General features: G+C 62.1%; 1 protein-coding gene across 8 annotated transcripts; it reads right to left on the minus strand.

Annotated features, from left to right (window-relative positions):
* Positions 1-1,490: 1,490 nt before the first annotated feature.
* Positions 1,491-21,128, minus strand: FGFR1 (fibroblast growth factor receptor 1). Of its 8 annotated transcripts, none has more exons than XM_040651470.2 (18): positions 20,884-21,128; positions 16,157-16,319; positions 10,387-10,650; positions 9,559-9,642; positions 9,154-9,329; positions 8,332-8,455; positions 7,657-7,847; positions 6,199-6,343; positions 5,058-5,260; positions 4,533-4,678; positions 4,244-4,365; positions 4,034-4,144; positions 3,753-3,943; positions 3,549-3,671; positions 3,394-3,464; positions 3,144-3,281; positions 2,674-2,779; positions 1,491-2,608 (listed from the first exon to the last, which is right to left on the minus strand). In XM_040651470.2, exons 2-18 carry the CDS (start codon positions 16,245-16,247, stop codon positions 2,435-2,437), a joined length of 2,460 nt encoding a protein of 819 aa, XP_040507404.1. In that variant the 5' UTR covers positions 16,248-16,319; positions 20,884-21,128; the 3' UTR covers positions 1,491-2,434. The 8 variants fall into 8 exon arrangements, with proteins under 8 accessions (XP_040507404.1, XP_015152847.2, XP_015152849.2 ...); XM_015297361.4 differs by lacking the exon at positions 6,199-6,343 and adding an exon at positions 6,832-6,982 and having other exon boundaries at positions 5,064-5,260; XM_015297363.4 differs by lacking the exon at positions 6,199-6,343 and adding an exon at positions 6,832-6,982.
* Positions 21,129-21,410: the final 282 nt, after the last annotated feature.

The following is a 21,410-nucleotide window of genomic DNA, read 5'->3' on the forward strand; positions in this document are numbered from 1 at the left end:
AGGCTGGGATGCAGGAGGACCACGGGATGCTCAGGGATGTTCTTCCCATACCCACAGGTGGGGATTTTGGCACATCCCAGTGTCAGTCCATGGAGCGGGGCTGCGGGATCGCTCTGCACAGTGGCGGCTCTCGGGTTGCACACGGGAGCGGAGTTATCACAGTGACGTTTTGTTTGGGTGAAACCACAGCCCAGCAGTGTCTGACAGTGTCTGCTGTGCGGGCTGACAGGGAGTGATGTACAGCTGAGAGCCCCGCTGAGAGCACGGCCAAGGTCCGGCCGCGGGGGGGGGGGGGGGGGGGGGGGGGATTGGGGGCGTCCCCACTGCCACCCGTTAAACCTGCACAGAGCTGCACGGAGGTGGAATTACAAACACGGTGCGTCGGTGTCTGGCAGGGAGACAAAGCAGAGCTCAGGCAGAACCTGGGCCGGGGCCAGGAGGTTGTCTGGGTGCTGTGCAGCCGGAGGGCTTTAAAAGGAGAGAAAGAGGAAAGGGAGAGGACAAAGGGTTCTGCAGGAGCCCGAAGCGAACTGCGCGGCGCTGCTGGGGCTGCCAGGTGGGGCTCCCCATCCCACGTCCCTGCATTAGGGACAGCACGCAGCATCTCCCCCTGCAGGGCCTTCTGTGCCCCCCGGCCGAGCAGCTCGACCCCCCCCCCGCCCTCCCCGCGAGGCTTTGCGGTGCTGCGGGAGCCGCTCTGCTTATTATCATATTTAATTGCCCTCCTGCTCACCCCAGGAAATGAGCAGAAGATGGTGATAGCAGCACTTTCTGATGATGTAAACACGCGCTGCAGAGCTCCCTTCGCCAAACCGTTTCCAGGGAGAGCGCTGATTTATGGCACCCCCCCCACCCGCCCCGCTCCCCCCGCGGCTGCTGCGAGCTTAATCCCGGGCTGCGGATCCGACATAAATCACTTGATTAAAAGCCCTACTTAATTTAGGACGGGGGGGGGGGGGGGGAGCGCGGCCGATCGATTTAATTTACGCATGGAAATAGCAACAAGCAGATGCTTTTAAAAGGGCCGGTGAGACCCACGGCCGCGGTGCACGAACCGACACACGGCACGGGGTCAGAGCTGAACCCAACCGCTGCGGGGCCGCCGGACCGGGCTCAGCTCCTCGCGACCCCCCCGGGGACACAGCGGCACAGAGAGGGTTAATCTGACCCCGACCCCGACCCTGATCCTTATCCCCCATCTCTATCGCCGGAGCCGGAGCCCAGCTGGAAGCCCAAAGCCTTGGCGAGGACATCGGTGTGCAGCATCCAGCACATCTGGAGGCACCCCCGCATCCCGGCCACGTGCACCGACTGCTTTGGTAGCAAAGGAGGCGAAAGTTGAGGGTTTCTGGTTGTTGGATGGTGGGGTATTTTTATAGGCAGCTGACCCCAAACCCGGGGGGGGGGGGAAACGGCAGCTTCTGCCCCCATGCACCCCATGCACCCCAAGCACCTCCCAGCCCACGGGACGGGGATGGCGAAACGCCCCGCTTGGTTAAAGTCTTTAATAATTACAAGAATTCCAGATTCATTACAGAAGAGTTTACAACAAATAATATTTCTCCATACAAAGGCAAAATAAACTTTTCAAGTAATAGCGCCCTGACTCTGCGCTCCCAGCGCCAGGGACCGGGGGGGGGGGGGGGGGGGGGGGTTGGGGGGGGGATAAGGGGGGGGCGGGGACACGGCGGACCCCACGGCCCCCCCCTCCCTATGGGGCGGTCCGGGTAAGGCACAGCCCCGGGGTGCGGAGCTCCGTGCCCAGCGCTGGGGCTGCACCCGGCCCCACTGCAGCCCCCGGGGGAGGGAAAGGCCATTGGCACCGCGCTCCCAAAAGGCATCGACACGTTATTATTATGGTTTAATGCAACCCCATATAAAACTGAAGCAGCAGCAGCAATTCTTATCGAGGGATCTAAAAACTGAAACGGGGCTGGGGACATAATTTAAAAAAATAAAAACAGCAAATGTAGCAAAATATATGGATTTTTTTTTCTTTTTTTTTTTTTTCTTTTTTTTTTTTTATATATAGCAACTGATATCTACCAGCCACCAGCACCTCCCTACCAGCCTGGCACAGCTCTGGTAACCACCCTTTTAAAAAGACATGTAAATATATATTCATATTTATACATATTTTAGCTATGTACACGGGACTTCTGTCCTAGCGCTGATCCCCGGGGCGGCCCCGTGTGCTGCACACCCCACACGTGTGGGTTGGGGCAGCGCTGGGATGCGATGCTCACAGCGCGCATCGGCCCCATAGGGACACGGCGGCACCGCCACGTGGGGATGTCCAAGCACAGACCTCGTGGGAAGGGTTTAAATGGGTGATAAAAAAAAAAGAGCCGACCAACAGCCCAACAGCAGCCGAAAGCTTTGGGCAGTTCCCTGCGGTGGTGGTGCCCGGGGGGGCACAGCTGCGTGCGGAGCCTCAGTGCCGCTTCAGCGCTCCGTGGCTGTGCGGGGGGCAGCGCGGCAGGCAGGGCTCGTCGGGCAGCGGGTCGTGGGAGAACACCGAGTCCTCCCCCGAGGAGCAGGTGGAGCTGCGCGTGGCCGGGAAGCCGGGCGAGTACTGATCCAACGGCACCGACAGGTCCAGGTACTCCTGCAAGGGATGGGCTCAGGGGGGGGCTCTCTGCGGGGCACGGAGGGGCGTGGGGTCTGTCTTACCTGATTGGAGGTCATGGCCACGATCCTGTCCAGGTCCTCCACCAGCTGCTTGAAGGTGGGGCGCTGGGAGGGCACGGCGTGCCAGCAGTCGCGCATCATCATGTACCTGTATGGGGCGGGGGAGCCGAGCGCATCCGTGGGTGCCCGGCTCTGCCCTGGCAATGCGCAGCGCGTGGGGCTCAGCCCCCCGGGGGAGGACGTGGGGCAGGGCGTGGGGCTGCTGTGTGAGGGCGTAACCCTGGGGTCACTCTGGATTCACTCCCGCTGAGCAACAGCAAAGGGAGGTCTGACATTGGGTGTCACAAGCACATTTAGCTGACGTTTTGCAGGGAAGGGGACTGTGGCAAAAGTAATTCCGAGCATCTGCCCTCCCCAGCACGCGCCTGCCTGCACCCAGGACAGAGCATGAGCTCAGCACGGACGGCACCGCAGGCACGCTGCCCATGTGCCCACTGCCCCCCAGCACTCACAGCTCGTTGGTGCAGTTGCTGGGCTTGTCCATCCTGTGGCCTTCCTTCAGCAGCTTGAAGAGCTCCTCCACGGGCACGCCGGGGTAGGGCGAACCGCCCAGCGTGAAGATCTCCCACAGCAGCACACCGAAGGACCAACTGCAGGCAGCCACATGGGCGCACCGTGAGCCACCGCGGGCACCACGGAGCTCCGGGGGCACACGCAGAGCTTTGCACAGCTACGCCAGGAGCGGCAGCCTGCAGTACTCACACATCACTCTGATGGGTGTATATTCGGTCGAACAGAGCCTCCGGGGCCATCCACTTCACCGGCAAGCGGCCCTGCGACAAGAGAACCCCATCAGCTCAGCGCTGCCCGCGGGGACGGCCGGGGGCTGCGCGGCACAGCGGGCTCTGTGCGCTCACGTTTGTCGTCTTCTTGTAGTAATCGATGTGGTGGATGTCGCGGGCCAGCCCGAAGTCAGCGATCTTCATCACGTTGTCCTCGGTCACCAGCACGTTCCTGGCCGCCAGGTCCCTGTGGATGCACTGCGCGGAGCGCGGGGCCGTCAGACGGCGCCCGGAGCCCCACGGCCCCATCCCTACCCACCCACCAGGAGGGGCTCACACCTTTTTGGAGGCCAGGTACTCCATGCCGCGTGCCACCTGGTACGCGCAGGACACCAGGTCCTTGAAGGAGAGCTGCTCCTCGGGGATGCGTGTGGGGTTGTAGCAGTACTCCATGCCCGGTGGGCGCCGTGCCTGCAGGTACTCACGCAGGTTGCCTTTGCTGGCGTACTCCACGATGACATAGAGGGGCCCTGTGGGGGGGTGGTGCTGAGCCGCATGCCGGGACCCCACAGCCGGCCCCACGGGGGCACAGTGCCAGGAGCCTCTCCTCGCCCGCTCACCGTCCTGCGTGCAGGCACCCAGCAGGTTGATGATGTTCTTGTGCTTGCCGATCATCTTCATCATCTCCATCTCGGAGATGAGGTCGGACAGGTCCTTCTCTGTGGCATCGGCTGTGGCAGCAAAGGCGGCAGTCAGGGAGGCTGGCCTGGATCCCCCCACACCGTGCACACATGGGCACCACACACAGACCCGCTCCCATCGCCTCTTACACTTGAGCATCTTTACAGCCACTTTGGTGACGCGGTTTGGCTTGTCCTTGTCCAGGCCGATGGCCTCCGCCAGCACCACCTGCCCAAAGCAGCCTTCTCCCAGCGGCTTGCCCAGGATCAGCCTGGTGGGAGGACAGACAGACATAATGCCGTGCTGGGACAGCAGGACGGCCACCACCCTGAGTGCCATCACCTTGTCCCGTCCCATCCCATCCCATCCCATCTCAACGCATCCCACACCATCCCATCCCATCTCATCCCATCCTACCCCACTCCATCCCATCCTCACCTGTCCCGTGGCAGCTCCCAGCGCGGGTCCTCGGGCAGCTCATACTCGGAGACGCCGGCCAGCATGGGGGTTCCGCTGGAGGAGAGCCGTGAGGGCCGCACCAACATCACACCCGAGTTCATGGAGGAGCTGGAATCTGCTGACACCTGCAGCAGGGCTGTGGGTTACCTTCACGCAGTGCCGGGGCCGCGGCCGCCCGCTCCCAGCGGGGAGACAACGACCGGGACCCCCCCAGCTCCTGAACACTGCGGGCTCCCCGCTGCTGAAGCACGACCGCATCATTTGTCATTGATTTCCTGCTTGTTGGTGCCACAAAACGCACAACCTGGGGGTCCTCGGGGCGCAGCACGCGCTCTTCGTCTCAATATTAAATTGCCATCAATCCTCCTGGTTACTTTCATTGCCACGGGGCCACGCACACAACAGGGCGAGGGGTGGCCATGGTGCCCCATCCATCCCAACCCAGGGAAAGGGCAATCCTTTGGGGAGGGGCAGTAGGAGCCAAGAAACCCCCTCTCTACTTTCTGTTACCTGTCTGCGCAGTGGGATGCTCTTGGCCAGCTTGTGCACGGCCAGCTGGCTGTTGAAGTCTGTCTTCTTGGTGGTGCTCTTCATCTTGTAGATGATGACTGTCACCACCATGCAGGAGATGAGGAAGGCGCCGGTGCAGTAAATGATGATCTCCAGGTAGAGGGGGGACGTCATCATGGCTGGTGACTGCTCAGTAGCTGGGTTGGCACAGAGAGGGCATCAGTGGGAGCCGAAAGTGGGGCTGGGCAGAGCCTGGCTCCTCTCAGCAGAGGTGAGGGTTGCTGTGGGGTGCTCCCACATGCAGCAGGGAGCGGTCAGGCTGCTGGGATGCCGCACTGCACCCGTGGGGCGGGCACTACACCCACACCCTTGGGATACGCATGGTACCCATATCATTGGGATGCACACTGCACCCACAGGCAGGTGCCTGGGGCAGGAAGGGGTCAACTGCAGGGTGTGAAGCGGAGGTCTGTGCCTATTCCCACTCTGTGTGGGATGGCACCATGCAGTCTGCATGGGGACCACGTGGGGATTCCCTGTGGGGCTGAGCTCTGCCCGCGCTGAGCTGCACACCCATTGGGGTCCGTGGTTACAGTGGGCTGGAGGGGCCGTGTGGCACCGGTGGGCGCTGGGAGGTGGAGCTGAGCAGCCAGAAGCACCTGCAGCAGCAGCAGCAGCAGCAGCAGCAGCGATGTGCTGCAGGATGGGGGCTGGGGGAGGGGGTCCCATCCCTGTGCACCACAGTGCAGCCCCACTTTGTGACCGGGGGGGTGGCAGCGCTACGAATGGCACAGCCACAAATCCAGGAGCTGCCTTCACCCCCGGCAGCCCAAACCTGACCCCCCCCAGAGAACAGAGCCTCAGAGAGAGGTGGAAGAGCCGAAACCTGGTGTTCCCAGCAGCACCACCTCGCAGCGCACCCAAGCAGCGGCTGATAACGGGCAAAGCTTTTGGTGGAAGAGCGGCGCCCACGCAGCGCCCCAAAAACCTTCCCTGGCTGCTGTATCAGGCGTGGGTCCACGCAGCACCGATGGCCGAGCAGCACATCGACACACACAGCAAAGCGACAGCCCCAGCAACGCATCCGACACACGTGGAAACAAGGGAGGAGAGGGACAGGAAGAAGAGTATATACCTTCGAGAACTGTCAACCATGCAGAGTGATGGGAGATCCCAATAGAATTACCCGCCAAACATGTATACTCCCCAGCATCCTCAAATGAGACATTCCTTAAGTGAAGGACTTCCATCTCTTTGTCTGTCGTGTTAACGCCAGCCGTCTAGAGGGGGAGTGGAAGCAAAAAACGGAGAAGCAAACGACATGAGATCTTCTGGGGAGAGGCAGAGAGGAGGGAGGAGTCTCATTTGGCAGAGCCCCGGGAGCAGACAGACACCGTGGAGACCCCCTGGCAGAGACCCTCCGGATGACCGCTCATCCGGGCGGACCTAAAGAGACGCCGCTAAAAACCCTTCACCAACGGTCCTGCCCATCGGAGCATGCTGGCAATGGGCCACATGGAAAAATAGAGCTCGGGGAGGGCCGGCTGGGCGTCACGGCGTGGGTGCACGAGGACGGAGACACGGGGACGGCACGGGGCGGGGAGCACACGGGGGGGACGCAGCACGCAGCCCAGCCGGCCCCGCGGGGTATTTTTCCATGGCTTTTTGCACCAGAAGTACAGCAGAAATGAGAGAGCCCAGAGTTGTGCTTTCCACCGCTGGGGACGGGCGGCCCCAGAAGCGTCCCACTGGGCGTCCTTCCGATTACCTTTTGCCAGAGGTCTGGTGACAGTGAGCCACGCAGACTGGTTGGCCTCGCCAATATAATTGGAAACCTTACAAACATACTCCCCGCTCTCCGCCTCTGTCACATTATACAGGGTCAGCACCTCCGCATCAGAGCTATTAATTCCCGAGTGCTGGAACAGACCAACAACAGAGGAGTCACATCGATGGGGTCAGAAACCGCAGCGCCCGGAGCGACGGTGCCAGCACGGGGCTGGGGGCCACGGGGGTTGTGGTGAGCCGGGAGGCCATAAACCTGCTGCAGTGCATCAGGGGTGTGGGTAGGGGCAGCCGTGCACCTTTGGGAGGGGATGGCCGTGTGCACTACAGCTGGAGGTGGCCGTGGGCCCCACGGTTGGGGGTGGCCATGGGCCCTATATGCTTGGGGATGGCCGTGTGCCTTGGGGTTGTGGGTGGCCATGGGCCCTGGGCCTGGGGACATGGCTGGGGATGGCCATGTGTCCTGGAACCTTGGCACGGATGGGGACGTGTGCAGGCACCCCAGGCTTTGCAGAGGGGCTGAGGGCACTGCTCGTGCCTGGACTGAGCCCCCGCCCCGTGTTTGCCCCCAGCGCCCACCCCGTCCATGGCATACACCTCCAGGGATCCAAAGGATGAGTGCACCGCTGCCTGCTGCCCCCTGCCCGCCTCTCACCCAGCTCCTCCAGGACAGCCCAGAGCGGAGCAGGCAGGGCTGGTGGGGCTCCAGACGCCTCGATGCCACCTATGTGTCCCCAGCTGTGCCCAGTGAGGGCAGTGACCCCGCAGGGACCCGGGCTGGGGCAGCCCGGCGTGTGTGCAGCATTACCTTCAGGATCTGCACGTAGGGCAAGTTGTCGGGGCCGATCTTGCTGCCGTTCACCTCGATGTGTTTCAGCCACTGGATGTGGGGCTGCGGGTCGCTGTAGACCTTGCAGACAAACTCCACGTTGCTGCCCAGGGCCACCGTTTTGTTGGCGGGGAGCCCTGCCTGCAGGATGGGCCGATGCGGGGAGCGCTCTGCGGGGACGGAGGGATGGGGACCTCAGCGTGGGCACCCCACATCCACGGGGGTCTCATCCCACAGCCCCACAGAGCGGGGCACAGGTGACATCCTGGCACAGGGACGTCGCCATCCACTCAGGGGTCAGAGGTCAAACAAACCTAACGAGGGCCCCAGCCGCTGCCACTGTGGTGAGTCAGCATTAACAAACCCCTTTGTTCACCTCGCTGACTGTTCCCTTCAGTTTGCTCAGTGTAATCAAATTAAATCACATTCTTAATGGTTCATTTACTGGCATTTAGAGCAGCTCCACATGTGGAACTGCTCAGACCAGCCTTCCCAGCTGGGAATTATGGCTAATAAGGCGATTAGAAAAAGTTTCTGTCTGGTCTATGAAATTATTTCCACCACAATTAAAAAGCCCCAGAAGGGTTCGAGGTGAACCTCGCGGGGCGCAGCGCTGCTGTGCAGGAAGCAGAGCAGCCCCAGCACTGTCCTCACCCACGACATCCAGCTGGTAGGTGTGGTTGATGCTCCCGTATTTGTTCTCCACGATGCACGTGTAGTTGCCCTTATCTGATGGCACCACCGAGTCCATGATGATGCTCCAGGTGGCATAGCGGACCTGGGGGCGGCAGGATGGGGGCGGTGGGTGAGATGTGCGCACATCAGAGCGGCTCAGCCCTTTGGCACAGCATAAATCTGCTTCATGGTCACCTTTCCCCTCTCCTACAGAGGGACCATAATTGCTCCCAGCTGTCCCAGCACAGAGCCAACTGCTGAGCACCATGGGCTGGGTGCAGGGATGCCGCCCTGGGTGGCACAAAGGGAACAGCACCCACATTCACATGCTGATGGCACGCTGGCAATGCCCACAGCTCTGCGCTTCCACCCCATTTTCTACCAGGGCTTTGCACACAGATGGGGAGCACCCGCACCCTGCTGCCCTGGGGGGCACATTGAGCCCCGTGCCCCAAACGCTCCGGGCTGCACCTCCTTCTCCCACAGTGCAGTGCTGGATGTGGGAGGTGTGCGGTGCTCCTGGGGCCGCCCTGACCCTCCTGGCTCATCTCTGGGATTAGTGCAGCCAGGCTGGGCTCATCCTCCCCCCTCCCCCAAAGGTTGAGGCTGCTGCAAACATGACCAAGAAGCAGGTCACTGCCGTGGGTCTATTTTGCAACAGGAATGTCAGGGGGCCCACCTGCCCTTCCAGAGGCAGGCGGCTGCGCCAATGGGCGGCTGGGGGCCTCTGAAGCCCATTCATTTCCCCTCCTCCAGAGTGACACCCGGGCATGGACCACATGGACGGGGCCCACTCCGTACCTTGTACCCCCCGATGCGGTGGTCAGGCTTGAACTCCTTGCCGTTCTTCAGCCAGCGCAGCGTGGGGTTGGGCGTCCCACCTGAGGGGCACTTGAATTTCACTGTTTTGGCAGCGGGGACGGCATGCAGCTTCTTCTCCATCTTCTCGGGATAGGTCCAGTAAGGAGCTACAGCCTCTGCGGGGCACAGAGCGACAGGATCAGCCATGGGGAGCGCTGATGTTTGCTCATGGTTAACCCAGGGCAGGACTGGGGTGAGGCACATCCCCACGCCCCAACCAGGCTCTACCAGGGCTGCAGCAGGACTCTGCCTCTTCTTTCCTGCCTCTCAGCCCCTGGATGCCGCTCACATGCACGCCTGGCTTCCCTTCACCCCCACCCTTGGGAAAACCCATCCCACACGTACGGTTCGGCTTGGTGTTATCCGCCTCCTTCTCCTCCGAGGAGGAATCATCTTCATCATCATCATCCTCTGCAGAAGGGAGTGCGTCTGCAAGAGAAGAGACCCCCAGCTGAGCACTGTGCACCCCTCCTGTCCTCCTTTGCACCGTGCTGTCACATGGTATGAGGCTCTGAGAGAACGCTGCATGGCTGGAGTGAGCAGAGCTGTGGTCACTGCGTGTGCTGTACCAGCGCACAGAGCCCAGGGAGCAGTTTGCCCCGAAGGCTGACTTTGGGCTCAGGAAGGCAGCGCCCACACTGTGCTGCCAGGCGCCTGGGGACACCCATCCCTCCGGGGTCCTGCAGACAGAGACAGCCCCGACCCTCAGCCAGCACCTCCCGACCATCAGCACTCATTTCTCACCACTGTGCTTCGGAACCACCAAAGAAAACCTCAGCTCCAGTTCACCCCCAGTGCTCAGTTCCATGCAGACTCACATGTCCCCACGCATGCACTGCCACCATGGAAGAACACTCACGGACTCACAGGGTGCAGAGGGTGCTGGGCACCATCCGTGCAGCTCTGAGCAGAAAACCCAGCAGCGCTGACCCCACTGCAGTGCTCTGTGCCGACGTGTCCCCATGCTGAGCCATAGGGCACAACCACCCCACGGCTCCGGGCAGCGCATGGCACAAAGTTGGTGGCACATCCCGTGCGCGCGCAGAGAGCGCAGTGCCAGCATGGGCTGTGCAGGGCTGCACCCCACCGAGCCAACCTGCGCCTGGCAGCCAGCATGCAAGGTGTGCACACGGGCACGCTGCTCCTCGGTGCTGCCCCTGCACCGCTACGAACCTGAGACGTTGACGGAGAAGTAGGTGGTCTCGCTCCCCGAGGGGCTGTTGGTCATGCAGGCATAGAGCCCCGAGTCCTCGGGCACCGCGTCCCGCACCTCTACCTCCTCGCCGGTGATGCGCGTGCGGTTGTTCTCGGGCAGCTGCACTCCATCACGCACCCAGTTGATGCTCTGCACGTCATCGCGCAGCCGGCAGCGCAGCTGGAGGAGATCGCCGGGGTGCGCCGAGTGGGACTCCACCTCGATGTTCGCTTTGGGCAGAGCTGGAGGAGTTCGGGAGACAGGGAGAGAAGGGGAAAAAAAGAAAAGAAATAGAGCCAACAGGACACCAGGCTGCTGAGGGCTGTGTTAATGAGGCGACATGCGCTGCGGGACGTGGCTGGGGTACGGGGGTGGACCCCGAGCACAGCCACGCTGAAAGCAACCGAAGCAGCAGCGAGGCATTGCCCCAGGGCACGGCCATGGAGCCCAAAGCTACACAAGCGCCCTCAGTCTCCTGCCAAGCGCTGCAGAAGGGGTTTGAGATGAGGAGGAATCTGCAACCTGAGGCACATCGGGCAGAGCTGGCAGCAGGGCGGGATGAGGAGCACCAAACCCCGCGCAGCTCCACCCCAGGGTCTCCCTGCCCAGCAGCAGACAGCCAGCAAAGCGGGCCGGGACCCCTGGCTCTGCTCAGCACCAAGGATTTACACGGCTATGCCGGGACAGCAGGCAGAGAGCAGGGCTCAGCGACAGTGCTGGAAGCTCAGGCAGGAGGGGGCTGTCGGGTGCTCCCTGCCCACAGCCATCCCACGACGTCCTTCCAGCAGCACGGCGATCCAATCCATCCCAGTGCTGTTCTCTCCTGGTCACCAGTGTGTACAAGCAGTTGTTTTCCCCTCACCCCGTGGTGCTGCACGAGGATCCCGCACTGGGTGCAAACGTCCAGGTTCCCAGCAATCCCTCCCAGTGCTCACACTCAGCCCGGTGCACTGCCTGCCCTCCTTCCTGTGCCAGCTCTGCTCGCACGCCTCCGCTGCCATCTCCATAGGATAGAGATCTCCTTCTGCTGCTTGCTGGGCAGCCTGGCGTTGGCTCAGAGCCTCCTCTGCTCACTCCATCTCAGCATGGTGACTTCCCACGTGGAAACCCCAAAGCAAATCCTCAGGGGCAGCTCCCTGCATGTGCCACCTGCAGGGATTTACCAGCTGCAATCCGGTGCTTCCCAGGGACTTCACACCATCAGTGAAGGCATTCCGGCCCCAACCATGCGCACACCCCATCAGCTGCGCTCAGAGCGGAGCGATGGAGAGCCGGTGTGCAGCTCCAGAGGTTCAGGTGCAGCCCTCCCACTCCTCACTCCTCCTGCAGCCGTCACACATCTGAGCATCTTCAGGGCACCACCATCCACCAACAGCTCGGGAGTTTCTCTGAACACCTCCATGAGAACAGCGTGCGGGGATGAGCTCAGCACTCTCCTCGATGGCAGGAGGGCCAGAACCAGGGCTGCAGGTCCCACTGCCAGCTTACAGAGTCCCGCAGGCTGGGGGGAAGAGCTCTGCTTTTGCAATCCCAATTTCCCCACGTTTTTCTCCAGCTGCCACACAGGACGGCGCTCCCTGCAGCTCTCATTTGTGTTTCAAAAGATTCGTCACAGGCACATATAATGCTGCAGCCAAGGCACAGCCCCACAGCATCCTTCTGCCCCTGCACGAAGACCAGGGGGAGAACCCAAACCCAGAGGGTTGCGGTGCCCTCCAGCTCCCAGCCGGGGCTCAGTGCTGCCCGCTCTTTGGAGAGGGTACAGCTTTGGGCCCCAGGGCTGCATCCCAGCTCACGGCAATGCTCTCTGAGCCATTCAAAGGCGGTGTCCCCCCACCTCCCCCCCCATCCCAACCCAGCTCTTAGCACGAGCAGTGTGATGGACAGCACAGCGCGGGGAGGCAGAGGGCAGGGCGGGATGCTGCCCTTTGGTAACCCAAAGCGCATCTCTGGCACTCGGGGATAAGGCGGAAAACGCGGCATGGTGGGAACGGCCCGAAAACGAATTCACAGCCTAATGAGCATGTCCAGGTTACCCCCCCCGGCTGAGAGCAGGGACAATGCGGCTCCCAGCGGCTCTGGCAGCCGGACAGCAGCAGCCCACGGGACAGCCCGGCTGGCAGTGCCACGCAGCAGCCCTGGGAAACGCAGCCTCTGCAAAACCACAGCGCACACACGGTGCGAGCGGCTCATCCCACGCGCTGTGCCCCCTCGGATCGCTGTGCTCCATCAGCCCGGAGTGCCTGCTCTACTTATTCTGTTCTTCTGTAACCTAACCCACGCCGGCAGGTGCAGCCCCGGACAGCAGTCGCAGCTCTGAGCACGGTGCTCGCACGCCTGGAGTGAGCAGCAGCTCAATGGGCCAGAGAAACGCTTGGCTCTCCTCCCCTGCCCTGGGGTGGGGGGCACCGCAGGGAGCCAAGTGTCTGCAGCCCATCTGCTCCAGCCCCAAACGTGGGGGCACGGGAACGCCCAGAGGCTCTGTGCCCACTGCTGCGCACAGGGGGTTGGTGCTGACCTTGCTGAGGTCCGGGAGATGCGCGCTGCTGGCGTTCTGCTGGGAGCGAAAGGCCCCACAGGTGGCTCCCCAGAACACATCAGGCTCGAGGAACAAATGCAGCCCCTCTGCAGCCCCAGATGCTGAGTGCTGCACCCCCAAAGCACCCAGCAGTGCACAGAATGGGCAGAATTTGGGTCCAGGAGCACTGAGCGGGGATGGAGATGGGGACATTCAGCTCAGAGAGATTCTGTTTCCTTTTGCTGTGAGCTTTAAGGCAAACTCCGCAGTGCTTTTATTGCTCAGTTCCAGCTTTGCAACCAAAGCACCATGCGGATGGAGGGTGCCATTGTTCCCCATACCTGCTGCTGGAGCCCAGGCCCGACCCGCAGGGATGGGGATATCAGCAGCACAGCTTCACCTTTCCCCCTCCGCATTCGGCCGCGCTCTCCCCACTCCCTCCGCTCCCCCCAAAAGGACTTTGCATGCAAATGGCCCCACGCCAGAACTGCCCCTCAGAATGGAGCAGTTCTGCATTCAGCGCTGACAAAACGGCGCGGAGCTGTGTGTGCCCGAGCGCAATAAAGCGGCCAACAAAGCAGCACAGCAACAACCCGGGCTGAATGGTCGTGAGCAGCGGGTCCGGCCGCCGGTTGCCCTGGAAACCCCACCAGGGCTCACTGAAGGTATTTCCTGAAGAAAAAGCACACACATGCCCCACAGCTCTGCTAATCCCAACAGGAAGCGCTTACCGGGACGTGGGGATTGGCTTCTTTCTTATTTAAAAAGTGTCTCTCCCCCCTGTCCCCATGCAGCTGCCCTTGGGAGTGCTGGGGAGGTGGCCAAGTGCCCCCTCTGCAACCCTGTTGCATCCCACTGCAACCCTGTTGCATTTCTACTGTGCACCCACTGCAACCCTGCTGCATTTCTACTGTGCACCCGCTGCAACTGCACTGCCTGCCCACAGCCCTGCACCCCAGAGAAGGGCGATGCCAAGAGCAGAATGCAATGGTTTCTGCTGGGCTTTGCCTGTCCTGCAGTCCCGGGCAGATCTCTCCAGCAGGAGTGGGGAATTGATGCACTGCCCCAGGCACTGCTCCTCGGAGCAGCACGTGAAATGAAGCAGCATTTAATTACCCAGCATGTCGGTCGTTTGCAAAGCTGTCAGGATAACCACGCGCCCGTCCCCTGGGACACCCAGCCATGCTCCGAGCTCAGTGCAGAGCAGCAGTGTGGGACAGCAGAGCCTGCATACTGCAAGGGGCACCAGGAGTGCTGCAATCCGTGCACATCTGCGGCTCTCTGCAATAAGCAGTGGGTTTGTCCTGCAGCAGGAAGGTGCCCTGGAAGGTGCCCCTGCTCCTCTCCCAGCACGAGGTGCAAAATGGGTTTGCACGTAGGGGGCTCTGCAGGCAGCCCCACAGAGCTGCCCCGCAGCTGTAGCACAGCGCTGCTGCCTTTCCCAAAGCCTCATATTTCTTTTTTTCCTCCTCAATTAAGGGCTGGAGTGACAGCATCCGAGTGGAAAGGCAGGAGGTGGCAAACAATGCCTGCAGACGGGCTGGGAGGGGAAGGGAGCAGCGTGGTGCCCCGCAGCACACGGCCATGCCCAGCAGCACCGGGATGGGGGTCTGCACCAGGAGATGGGGCAGGGGAGGGGGCTCAGAGCTGCAGCCCCTCGGCCATTTCGTGCCCCCGCATGCCCCACATGCAGCAATGGGGCAGAGGCAGAGCAGTGGGAACAGCGGGGAGGACAATAGAGGACAGGGAGGGAGGAAAAAATCCCCTCCGCAATTTTCTGCAGGTTTCTGTTTAACCTGAAGACAAAGAGCAGCTTTGTGAGGGAGGGAGACGGAGGCTGCGCATGGAAATTTCTTGGCTTTTCCCCTTAACTCGGGTTTTTTTTTTTTCTGTTTTTAACCACCTCCAAATTTAGGTAACCATAAAACACAGTGAGTGCCCATTAATATTTTATGTGCAGCAGATTTTTCAATAAGTTCCTGACAAAGGCTGAGCTCCTGAGCCCCCTCCCCAGCCACGCGGAGGGGCGGCTCTGAGCCCTCCTCTGCATTGAGGTGGGGCTGCCCTGCGTGGGGGATGACGCACTCCTCACTGCCAGCAGTAAAATGAAACACCACCAACCCCAGAACAAAGTCCGGTGCTGCGTCTGCTAAGGAAGGACAGCAGAGCGGCCGCCCCCGGGTGATGCTCATGGAGGTGATGCGGAAAGGACCGGCACTGGGATGCAACACATGGCCATGGGATGTGATGCACGGCTCTGGGACAGATGTACGGCTCTATGTCTGATGCACCAGAGCCTCCCTCACAGCCTGGCCTGGACCCGACTCTCCGTCCCACCCCGTGCGGAGGCGCATATGGTGCCGGGGACGCGTTGTTCCCAGCAGCCGCAGCCAAAGGGCCGGGCTCTGTGCAGCCGGGCTCCGTGCAGCCAGGCTCTGTGCAGCCAGGCTCCTGCTGTGGCACTAATTGGGCCGTCCTGGTGAGAGCGGTGCTGGGAGGCATTGCCAGAGGTTACTGCCAGCCTGGCGGGCACCCAGCTCAGTCCTCTCCTTTCCCCTCCACCACCACCGCTGCCTCCCCAGCCCCTCCAGGGCTCCCTAAGGACCCCAAAACCCCACCGTGACCCCACACTGCCTTTGCTCTGAGTACCTGCATGGCTTTCACGGGGTGACAGTGGGGCTCACCAGCACGTGGGGCTTTCGGTGGGAGGAAGAGGGGAGGGGTGAGCCTTAAAAAGCAACACCGTACCGCTCGGACCAGACATTCTCAGGTAATTAGAACCAAAAGGCAGCAGCTAGGCAGCAGTCCCTGGCTGCTCTGGTTATTCTCCGCCTCACCAAGGGAAGGGGCCGTGCTTTGAAATGCTGCAGCACTCTGTGCAGCTGTCCTGGGGGCCCGGTGACCCCAGAGGCCCATGCACGGCAGCTCAGCGTGTCCCCAGCCCGGAGCTCAGCAGTGCCACAGCCTGCCTGTGGAGAACACATCCCAGGCTGCCTCCCTGCAACGCCTCAGGGGTGACTCGTGTTCTTCTCCAAAGTCTCCCTCCAGCCTTAAGATGCCCATAGGCAATTGCCTGTGCAATGTGCTCATTGCAGACGATGCAGCCGGGCTGCACCACGACGCACCGCACACCCCGCGCCGGGCCCCAGGCTCTGCCTTCTGCAAGGCGAGAGGTCCCGGCTATCTTATCAACACGGAGAAAGGCAAAGAAGGAGCTCTGCTGGCCTTACCTTGGTCGGGCAGCGTGGGGGCCGGTCTGGCAGCAGACAGCGTGGCTGTGACCAGCACAGCCCAAAGGATGAGGCACCTCCAGGTAAACATCCCACTGCTGCGGCTACTGCTCAGCGACTGCGCTCAACCGCCCCTCCATGGGGCCCCGTCGGCCGCTGTGAGCTGTGGAGGGGAGAAAGAGAGTCAGGGCAGAGTGCAGGGCAGCCCCCTGTCCCGCTGCTGCATGGGAACCCCCCGCATCCCACAGCCTCTTTGCTGTATGGGACCCCCCTGCCTGCTGGTGGTGAGGGTTGCGCTCTGAGCCATCCCCCAAAACCGCTGATGTGTTGGGAGCAGAAGTGCTGGCAAAGCAAAACCCAGCGCAGCAAAACGCTGGGAGAAATCCTCAAATGCTGTTTTAAGAGAAGGGAGGTTTCTGCTCTCCTCTTTTTCCTCCTCCTTCACGCAGTTGGCACTGAAAACAGCAATTCTCATACAAATCAAACTGTTTGCAAGGAGCTGATCGTCACGGCTTGGCAGGAGCAGCTTTCGGGTTCCTTGAACTTTCTTTGCTCAGATGCAAAATGGAAAAGGCTCCAGACTGAGGCTCTGTGGGACAGGAGAGGTGCTGCTGCTCAGCTCCAGAACCCCTTTGTTTTCACATCTTCCTTTACAGGCATCCCAGGCAGCTCCAGACTGAGAGCAGCACAGACCCTGGGGGCAGAGCAGCAGGTGCTCACATGGTTAACCCGGGCTGGGGGCTGCTGGAGCCCTTCTGGGGTGTCGGAGATGCCAGAGCCCCTTTGCTGTGGGAGCACTGCTGTGAGGTCACAGCCTTTGGTGCACATGCAGCAGAGCCACCAGCTGAGCTGGAACAGGAGGAGGACATTCCTTCACCCTCCACATCTCTCTGCCTTCCACCCTTCCCAGCACTGAGCCATGCTGTGCTGCTCTGTGCTCCAACGCAGCCAAACCCAACTCGAGCGGTCAGACCCCAAAGCCTTCGGGCTGCAATCCAAGCACTGCACTCCTCCCTCCGGGACATCTGCAGCTCCACAACAGCCTCCAGCCGAGGTCCCGACACCAGTGGTCTCTAATGGTCCCCCTGGGCTCCTGCAGGGCTCCGTCCCCCATCTTGCACAACCCTGGGACGGACGGCTGCTTCGGGACCAGAGAGCGTGAAGGGGACAGCACAGAGGTGGGGATGCAGCCACGTGAGCTCACCTGGTGCTGCTCTGACATCACCCCAAAGCCCCGCGCGGAACGCACCGCGTGAACAAGTGCTTCTTTGCCATATGGGATCTGGCTCAAGTGCACATTACTACAAGGTGAGTAACCACTGCAGTGAGTAATGGGCCACCACTCATCCCCCCACGTGCTCCTGGAGCCCTGGATGCCATTGTGTTCCTGTTTCCCAATGAACCCTTTCCCACCACGGGGCATCCCCCATCCCAAAGGACCGCATTTAACCCCGGGGCAGCCTTTGCCTCTTCCCTTGCCAGCTCTGCAGCGTTTGGCACCCAAACTGTTCACACAAGGGCAGGGACACCCAGCAAACACCAGCATTATCTCCGCCAGTGAAAACACTGATGGAGTGTGAGCAATTTATCAGGGGTTGGAAGGAGGAGGTGGTAATGCTTCATGGAAAAAAAAGTCATTGGCATTTCTGGAAATTATTTTCTGTCTCTCTCTGGTTTTGTTTATCAGCAGCACCCCCCGGAACATGCCCTAATGTGGAGTGGCTGCAGCCCCCCCCCCCCCGCACAGTGCACACAGCGGCTCCCAGCAGTGAGTCAGGGCAGAGTGGGGCTCAGCTGCAGTGGGGCGGGCGCTGACTCAGGGGCCGACAGCAGAGACTTTCCATTGCAGCAGTGACGGTGATGCACGCCGGGCAGAGCAGCCCAGGAATCCTCCAACCTGTGCACACAAAGCACAGCTCTGCTCTGTGTACAGATAGGGATCCCAACAGGAATCTGCTTGCTCTGAAGGGCTGCAGCCCCAGAGTGGGTTTCCAGCTCCTTCTATGCATGCACTGTCCCTGCACGCTGCAATTTGCTGGTTGGGGTGGATTCAAGTGACTAAAAATGGAAGCAGAAAGCGAGGAACCAGAGCTAAGGGCCCCTTAGAGACCTGCAATTACAATGGCCACGACACCCACGGGGCTATTTAGGAGCTGAAGGAACACCCCTGTGCCCACCTGTGCACACTCCCACCGGAGCACAGCCTTTGCCCACGTGCCCACACGTGCAACCTGCCCGCCCCGCTGTCCTCAGCATGACCCCGGACCTTCGCCCCGTGCCGTGAGTCAGGGCTGAGCCAGCGGCACGCAGGATGCACAGCCTGGCCCCTGTGCTGAGCAGAGTACAGTGGGGAAGCCCCTTCCCAGCACATGGCTCATCCCTGGGAACGTGTCCAAGGTGAGGGGAGAGGAGTGGGGCCATGGCGCTGGGGCACCCCAGGTGGGAGTGGGGCTCAGGGAGTCACTGGGACATCCCTGGAGGTTCCACATGCCCCAGTGTGAACATGGGAACGCTGAGGTGATGCCCCCTCCCACGGGCTGGAGGTGGCGAGCGCAAATGGGAGACCCTGACAGACACTGATGTGGGGAAGGAGGATGAATTTGGCTTCAAGCCCCTCCAAGCGCCCTTGCAGCAGAAGGGCACAGCAAAGGCAAAGCTCCTGGTGGCACAGGGAACCTTCTCCTTGCCCTGCACTCCTTGACCCAGCCGCACGCTCGACCAAGTATTTGCTGAAATAAAAAGCAAACACGACTGCAAATGTAACTATAGGGAAAATCAGTAATGCTTAAAGCAGACGCATGCTTGGAAAAATAAATATCCAACTGTGCGGGCTGCATTCAGTGTTAACCCACTGCAGCCTGGCGTTGCAGCCTGCTGCACACCAACAGCTCCAGCACTGAGTTACAGTGCACTGCGTGCAGGCAGTGTTGTGAGCGGGGGTCTGGTGGGGCACAAGGATGGGGAAGGCTCAGTAAAACCAGATCAGGTTTAAAAGCATCCCCAAAGCAGGGATCCCCACCCGAGGGCTTGATTTTCAGATACGCTGAGCACCCGCTGGTCCCCCAAAGGCTGCTCCAGCCTGGTTGTGCTGAGTGCCCCGGCACAGGGCTGCCCCAGAACGGGACACCGGGACACAGCCCCCACCCCCTGGAAGAGGCAGAGTAGTTATCCAGCTGGGAGGGAGCGGGATGGGGTTTGCTGCACTCAGCTCCTCCCAGGAAAGCTACTGCGGGCGGAAGGACACGCACTCCTCCAGCAGACCTATCCCCCGCTGCTCACATTTGCCTTCATCCCCAGAAGCAGAAGGTCCCAACGAGGGAAAAGGCAGACTGCTGGGATGAGCATCTGTGCTCCAGGCCCGGCCGAGCAATGGGACTTGGAGATCCTCAGCTCCCAGTTCAGTTTGTTTGTTTTCAGGCAAATAAATAAATAGAGAGATCCTGTTTGCACCTGAAAGCAGCTTGGGCTCCTTCCCAGTGGGCGCATTGCACACAGAGCACAGCACTGCTCCCGCCGGGCAGGGACGATCCTCATTTGTTTTAATCCTCTCCGAGCAACACAAGGAGAAGGCAACGGTGCATGCCAGGCACGGCGGAGATTAAGGGAGGAAGTGCTCCTGTGCGGGGAAAATGGCTGCTGGCCGGAGGGAGAGGTGCGGGGCTCCGTCCTGCAGCATCCCGGGTGGGCGCATCCCCGAGAGCCCCGGCATCTCACGAGAGCAAATCACGGCCGAGCACAAAGCCCGATCTCCCTCTGCCCGGCACTCCGCCATCGAGCAGCCTCCAAACCCGCAGTTTTGTTAACGCGAGCGCTCGGCAGAAGCGCACTTTGGAGGTTTGGCCGTTGAGCCGTGACGCCCGGAGCACCGCCGAGTTATCCAACAATCCACACGGCGTTCGGCGCCGCTCGCTGTAATCTGAACGCGCCGCAAATGGACGCGCAGCGCCGCTCGCTCCCCGCGGCAGCCGCCGGCCCTCGCCCAGGAGCCGAACCGCGGCCACGGCACCACGCGGAGCCCCGCGCCCACCGGTCCCGCACGCATCGGCCCCGCGGACGTCGCGAGCGCTGCGGCGTAGGCGGCCGCCACGCTGCGCACACGCAGGAGACGTTCCCCGACGCTGGCAGAGAGTTCGGCAGAGCGACGCTCCGATCCCCCTCACCTCCCACGCCAACACGGACAAAGATCTCAGCCCGGGTCGTTTCCATCGCCTCCGCCGCCGATTTTTACCGAAAGGCCCCAACGTCTCGAGTTCCTAACGCAACAAACCCAGCTCCTTCTCCATCTTCTTTTGGAAGCCGCCAGGCTCCCGCCCAGCAACTTTTGGCGGCCGCGGGCCGGGCAGCAGCTCCGGGCTCCCACCGGACCCCCAGCGCGGGGGGTCCCGGAGCTCGGCACCGAACCGAGCAGAGCGCACCGACTCGAGAACCGGGCGCCGAGCCACCGCGCCTCCGAAGTGCCGCCGGGCGGCTGCCCGGGGTGCCCCGGGGTTCAGAACCGGACCCCGCCGCACACACACCGAACCGCTCCGGTGTCCCTAACCCCTCCGAACCTCCGGTACCGCAGCCCTGCGCTCACGGTGCCCGCAGCCGCAGCCCCGCACAGCCCCGCGCTGCCCGCAGAGGGGCCCCGTCGGGCCGCCCCCCCCCCCCGCGGATGGCCGCGATCCCGGAGCGATCCCCCCGCGCGGAGCACAAAGCGCGGCCCCGCTCCCTCTCCCCGTACTCACCGGAGTCCCGCGGGGCGGCGGCGGAGGCGCGGTGCCCGCCGCTCCCGGGAACAATGGAGGGGAGCCCCGGCCGGGGCGAGAGCGCAGCCCCGCCGCCGCCGCGCTCACTGCGGCCGCCCCATGGCGGACCCCGGCCCCGAGGTGGCGGCGGGAGGCGCTCCCGGGAGGCGCGGTCCGCCCCGACGGCCGCCGCTCAGCGCTGCCCGCACCGCCGCGTCCCCGCCGCGCGCTGCCGCCGCCGGACTGAGCCGCTCCCGCAGCGCCCCGCCGCCTCCCGCCGGCTCCTCCCCCGCCTTCTTCCCAGCCCTCCTCCTCCTCCTCAGCGGCCTGATGGGGCTTGTAGTCGCCGCCGAGCCGCCCCCTCGGAGCCCCCGGGCTGTGCTGCCGGCAGCCGCCCCGGAACGGACTCCCGGGAGTGATGCGGGGGGCGGTCTGAAGGCGGCGGTGGTCCCCAAAAACTCCGCTCGTGGAGCGGGGTGCTCGCGGGACTCTTGCTCTGTTGCTCTCGGCCGTGCCTCGCCCCACTG

The sequence above is a fragment of the Gallus gallus genome, chromosome 22, assembly GCF_016699485.2.
Source record: "Gallus gallus isolate bGalGal1 chromosome 22, bGalGal1.mat.broiler.GRCg7b, whole genome shotgun sequence".
Taxonomy (NCBI): domain Eukaryota; kingdom Metazoa; phylum Chordata; class Aves; order Galliformes; family Phasianidae; genus Gallus; species Gallus gallus.

Coding starts and splice junctions, on each gene's coding strand:
- FGFR1 (XM_015297363.4), bottom strand. CDS start 16,247: ATGTTTACCTGGAGGTGCCTCATCCTTTGGGCTGTGCTGGTCACAGCC. Junction 9,643..10,386: donor CTTCTCCGTCAACGTCTCAG/GTTCGTAGCGGT, acceptor CTTCTCTTGCAG/ACGCACTCCCTTCTGCAGAG. Junction 9,330..9,558: donor GGATAACACCAAGCCGAACC/GTACGTGTGGGA, acceptor TGTGCCCCGCAG/AGGCTGTAGCTCCTTACTGG.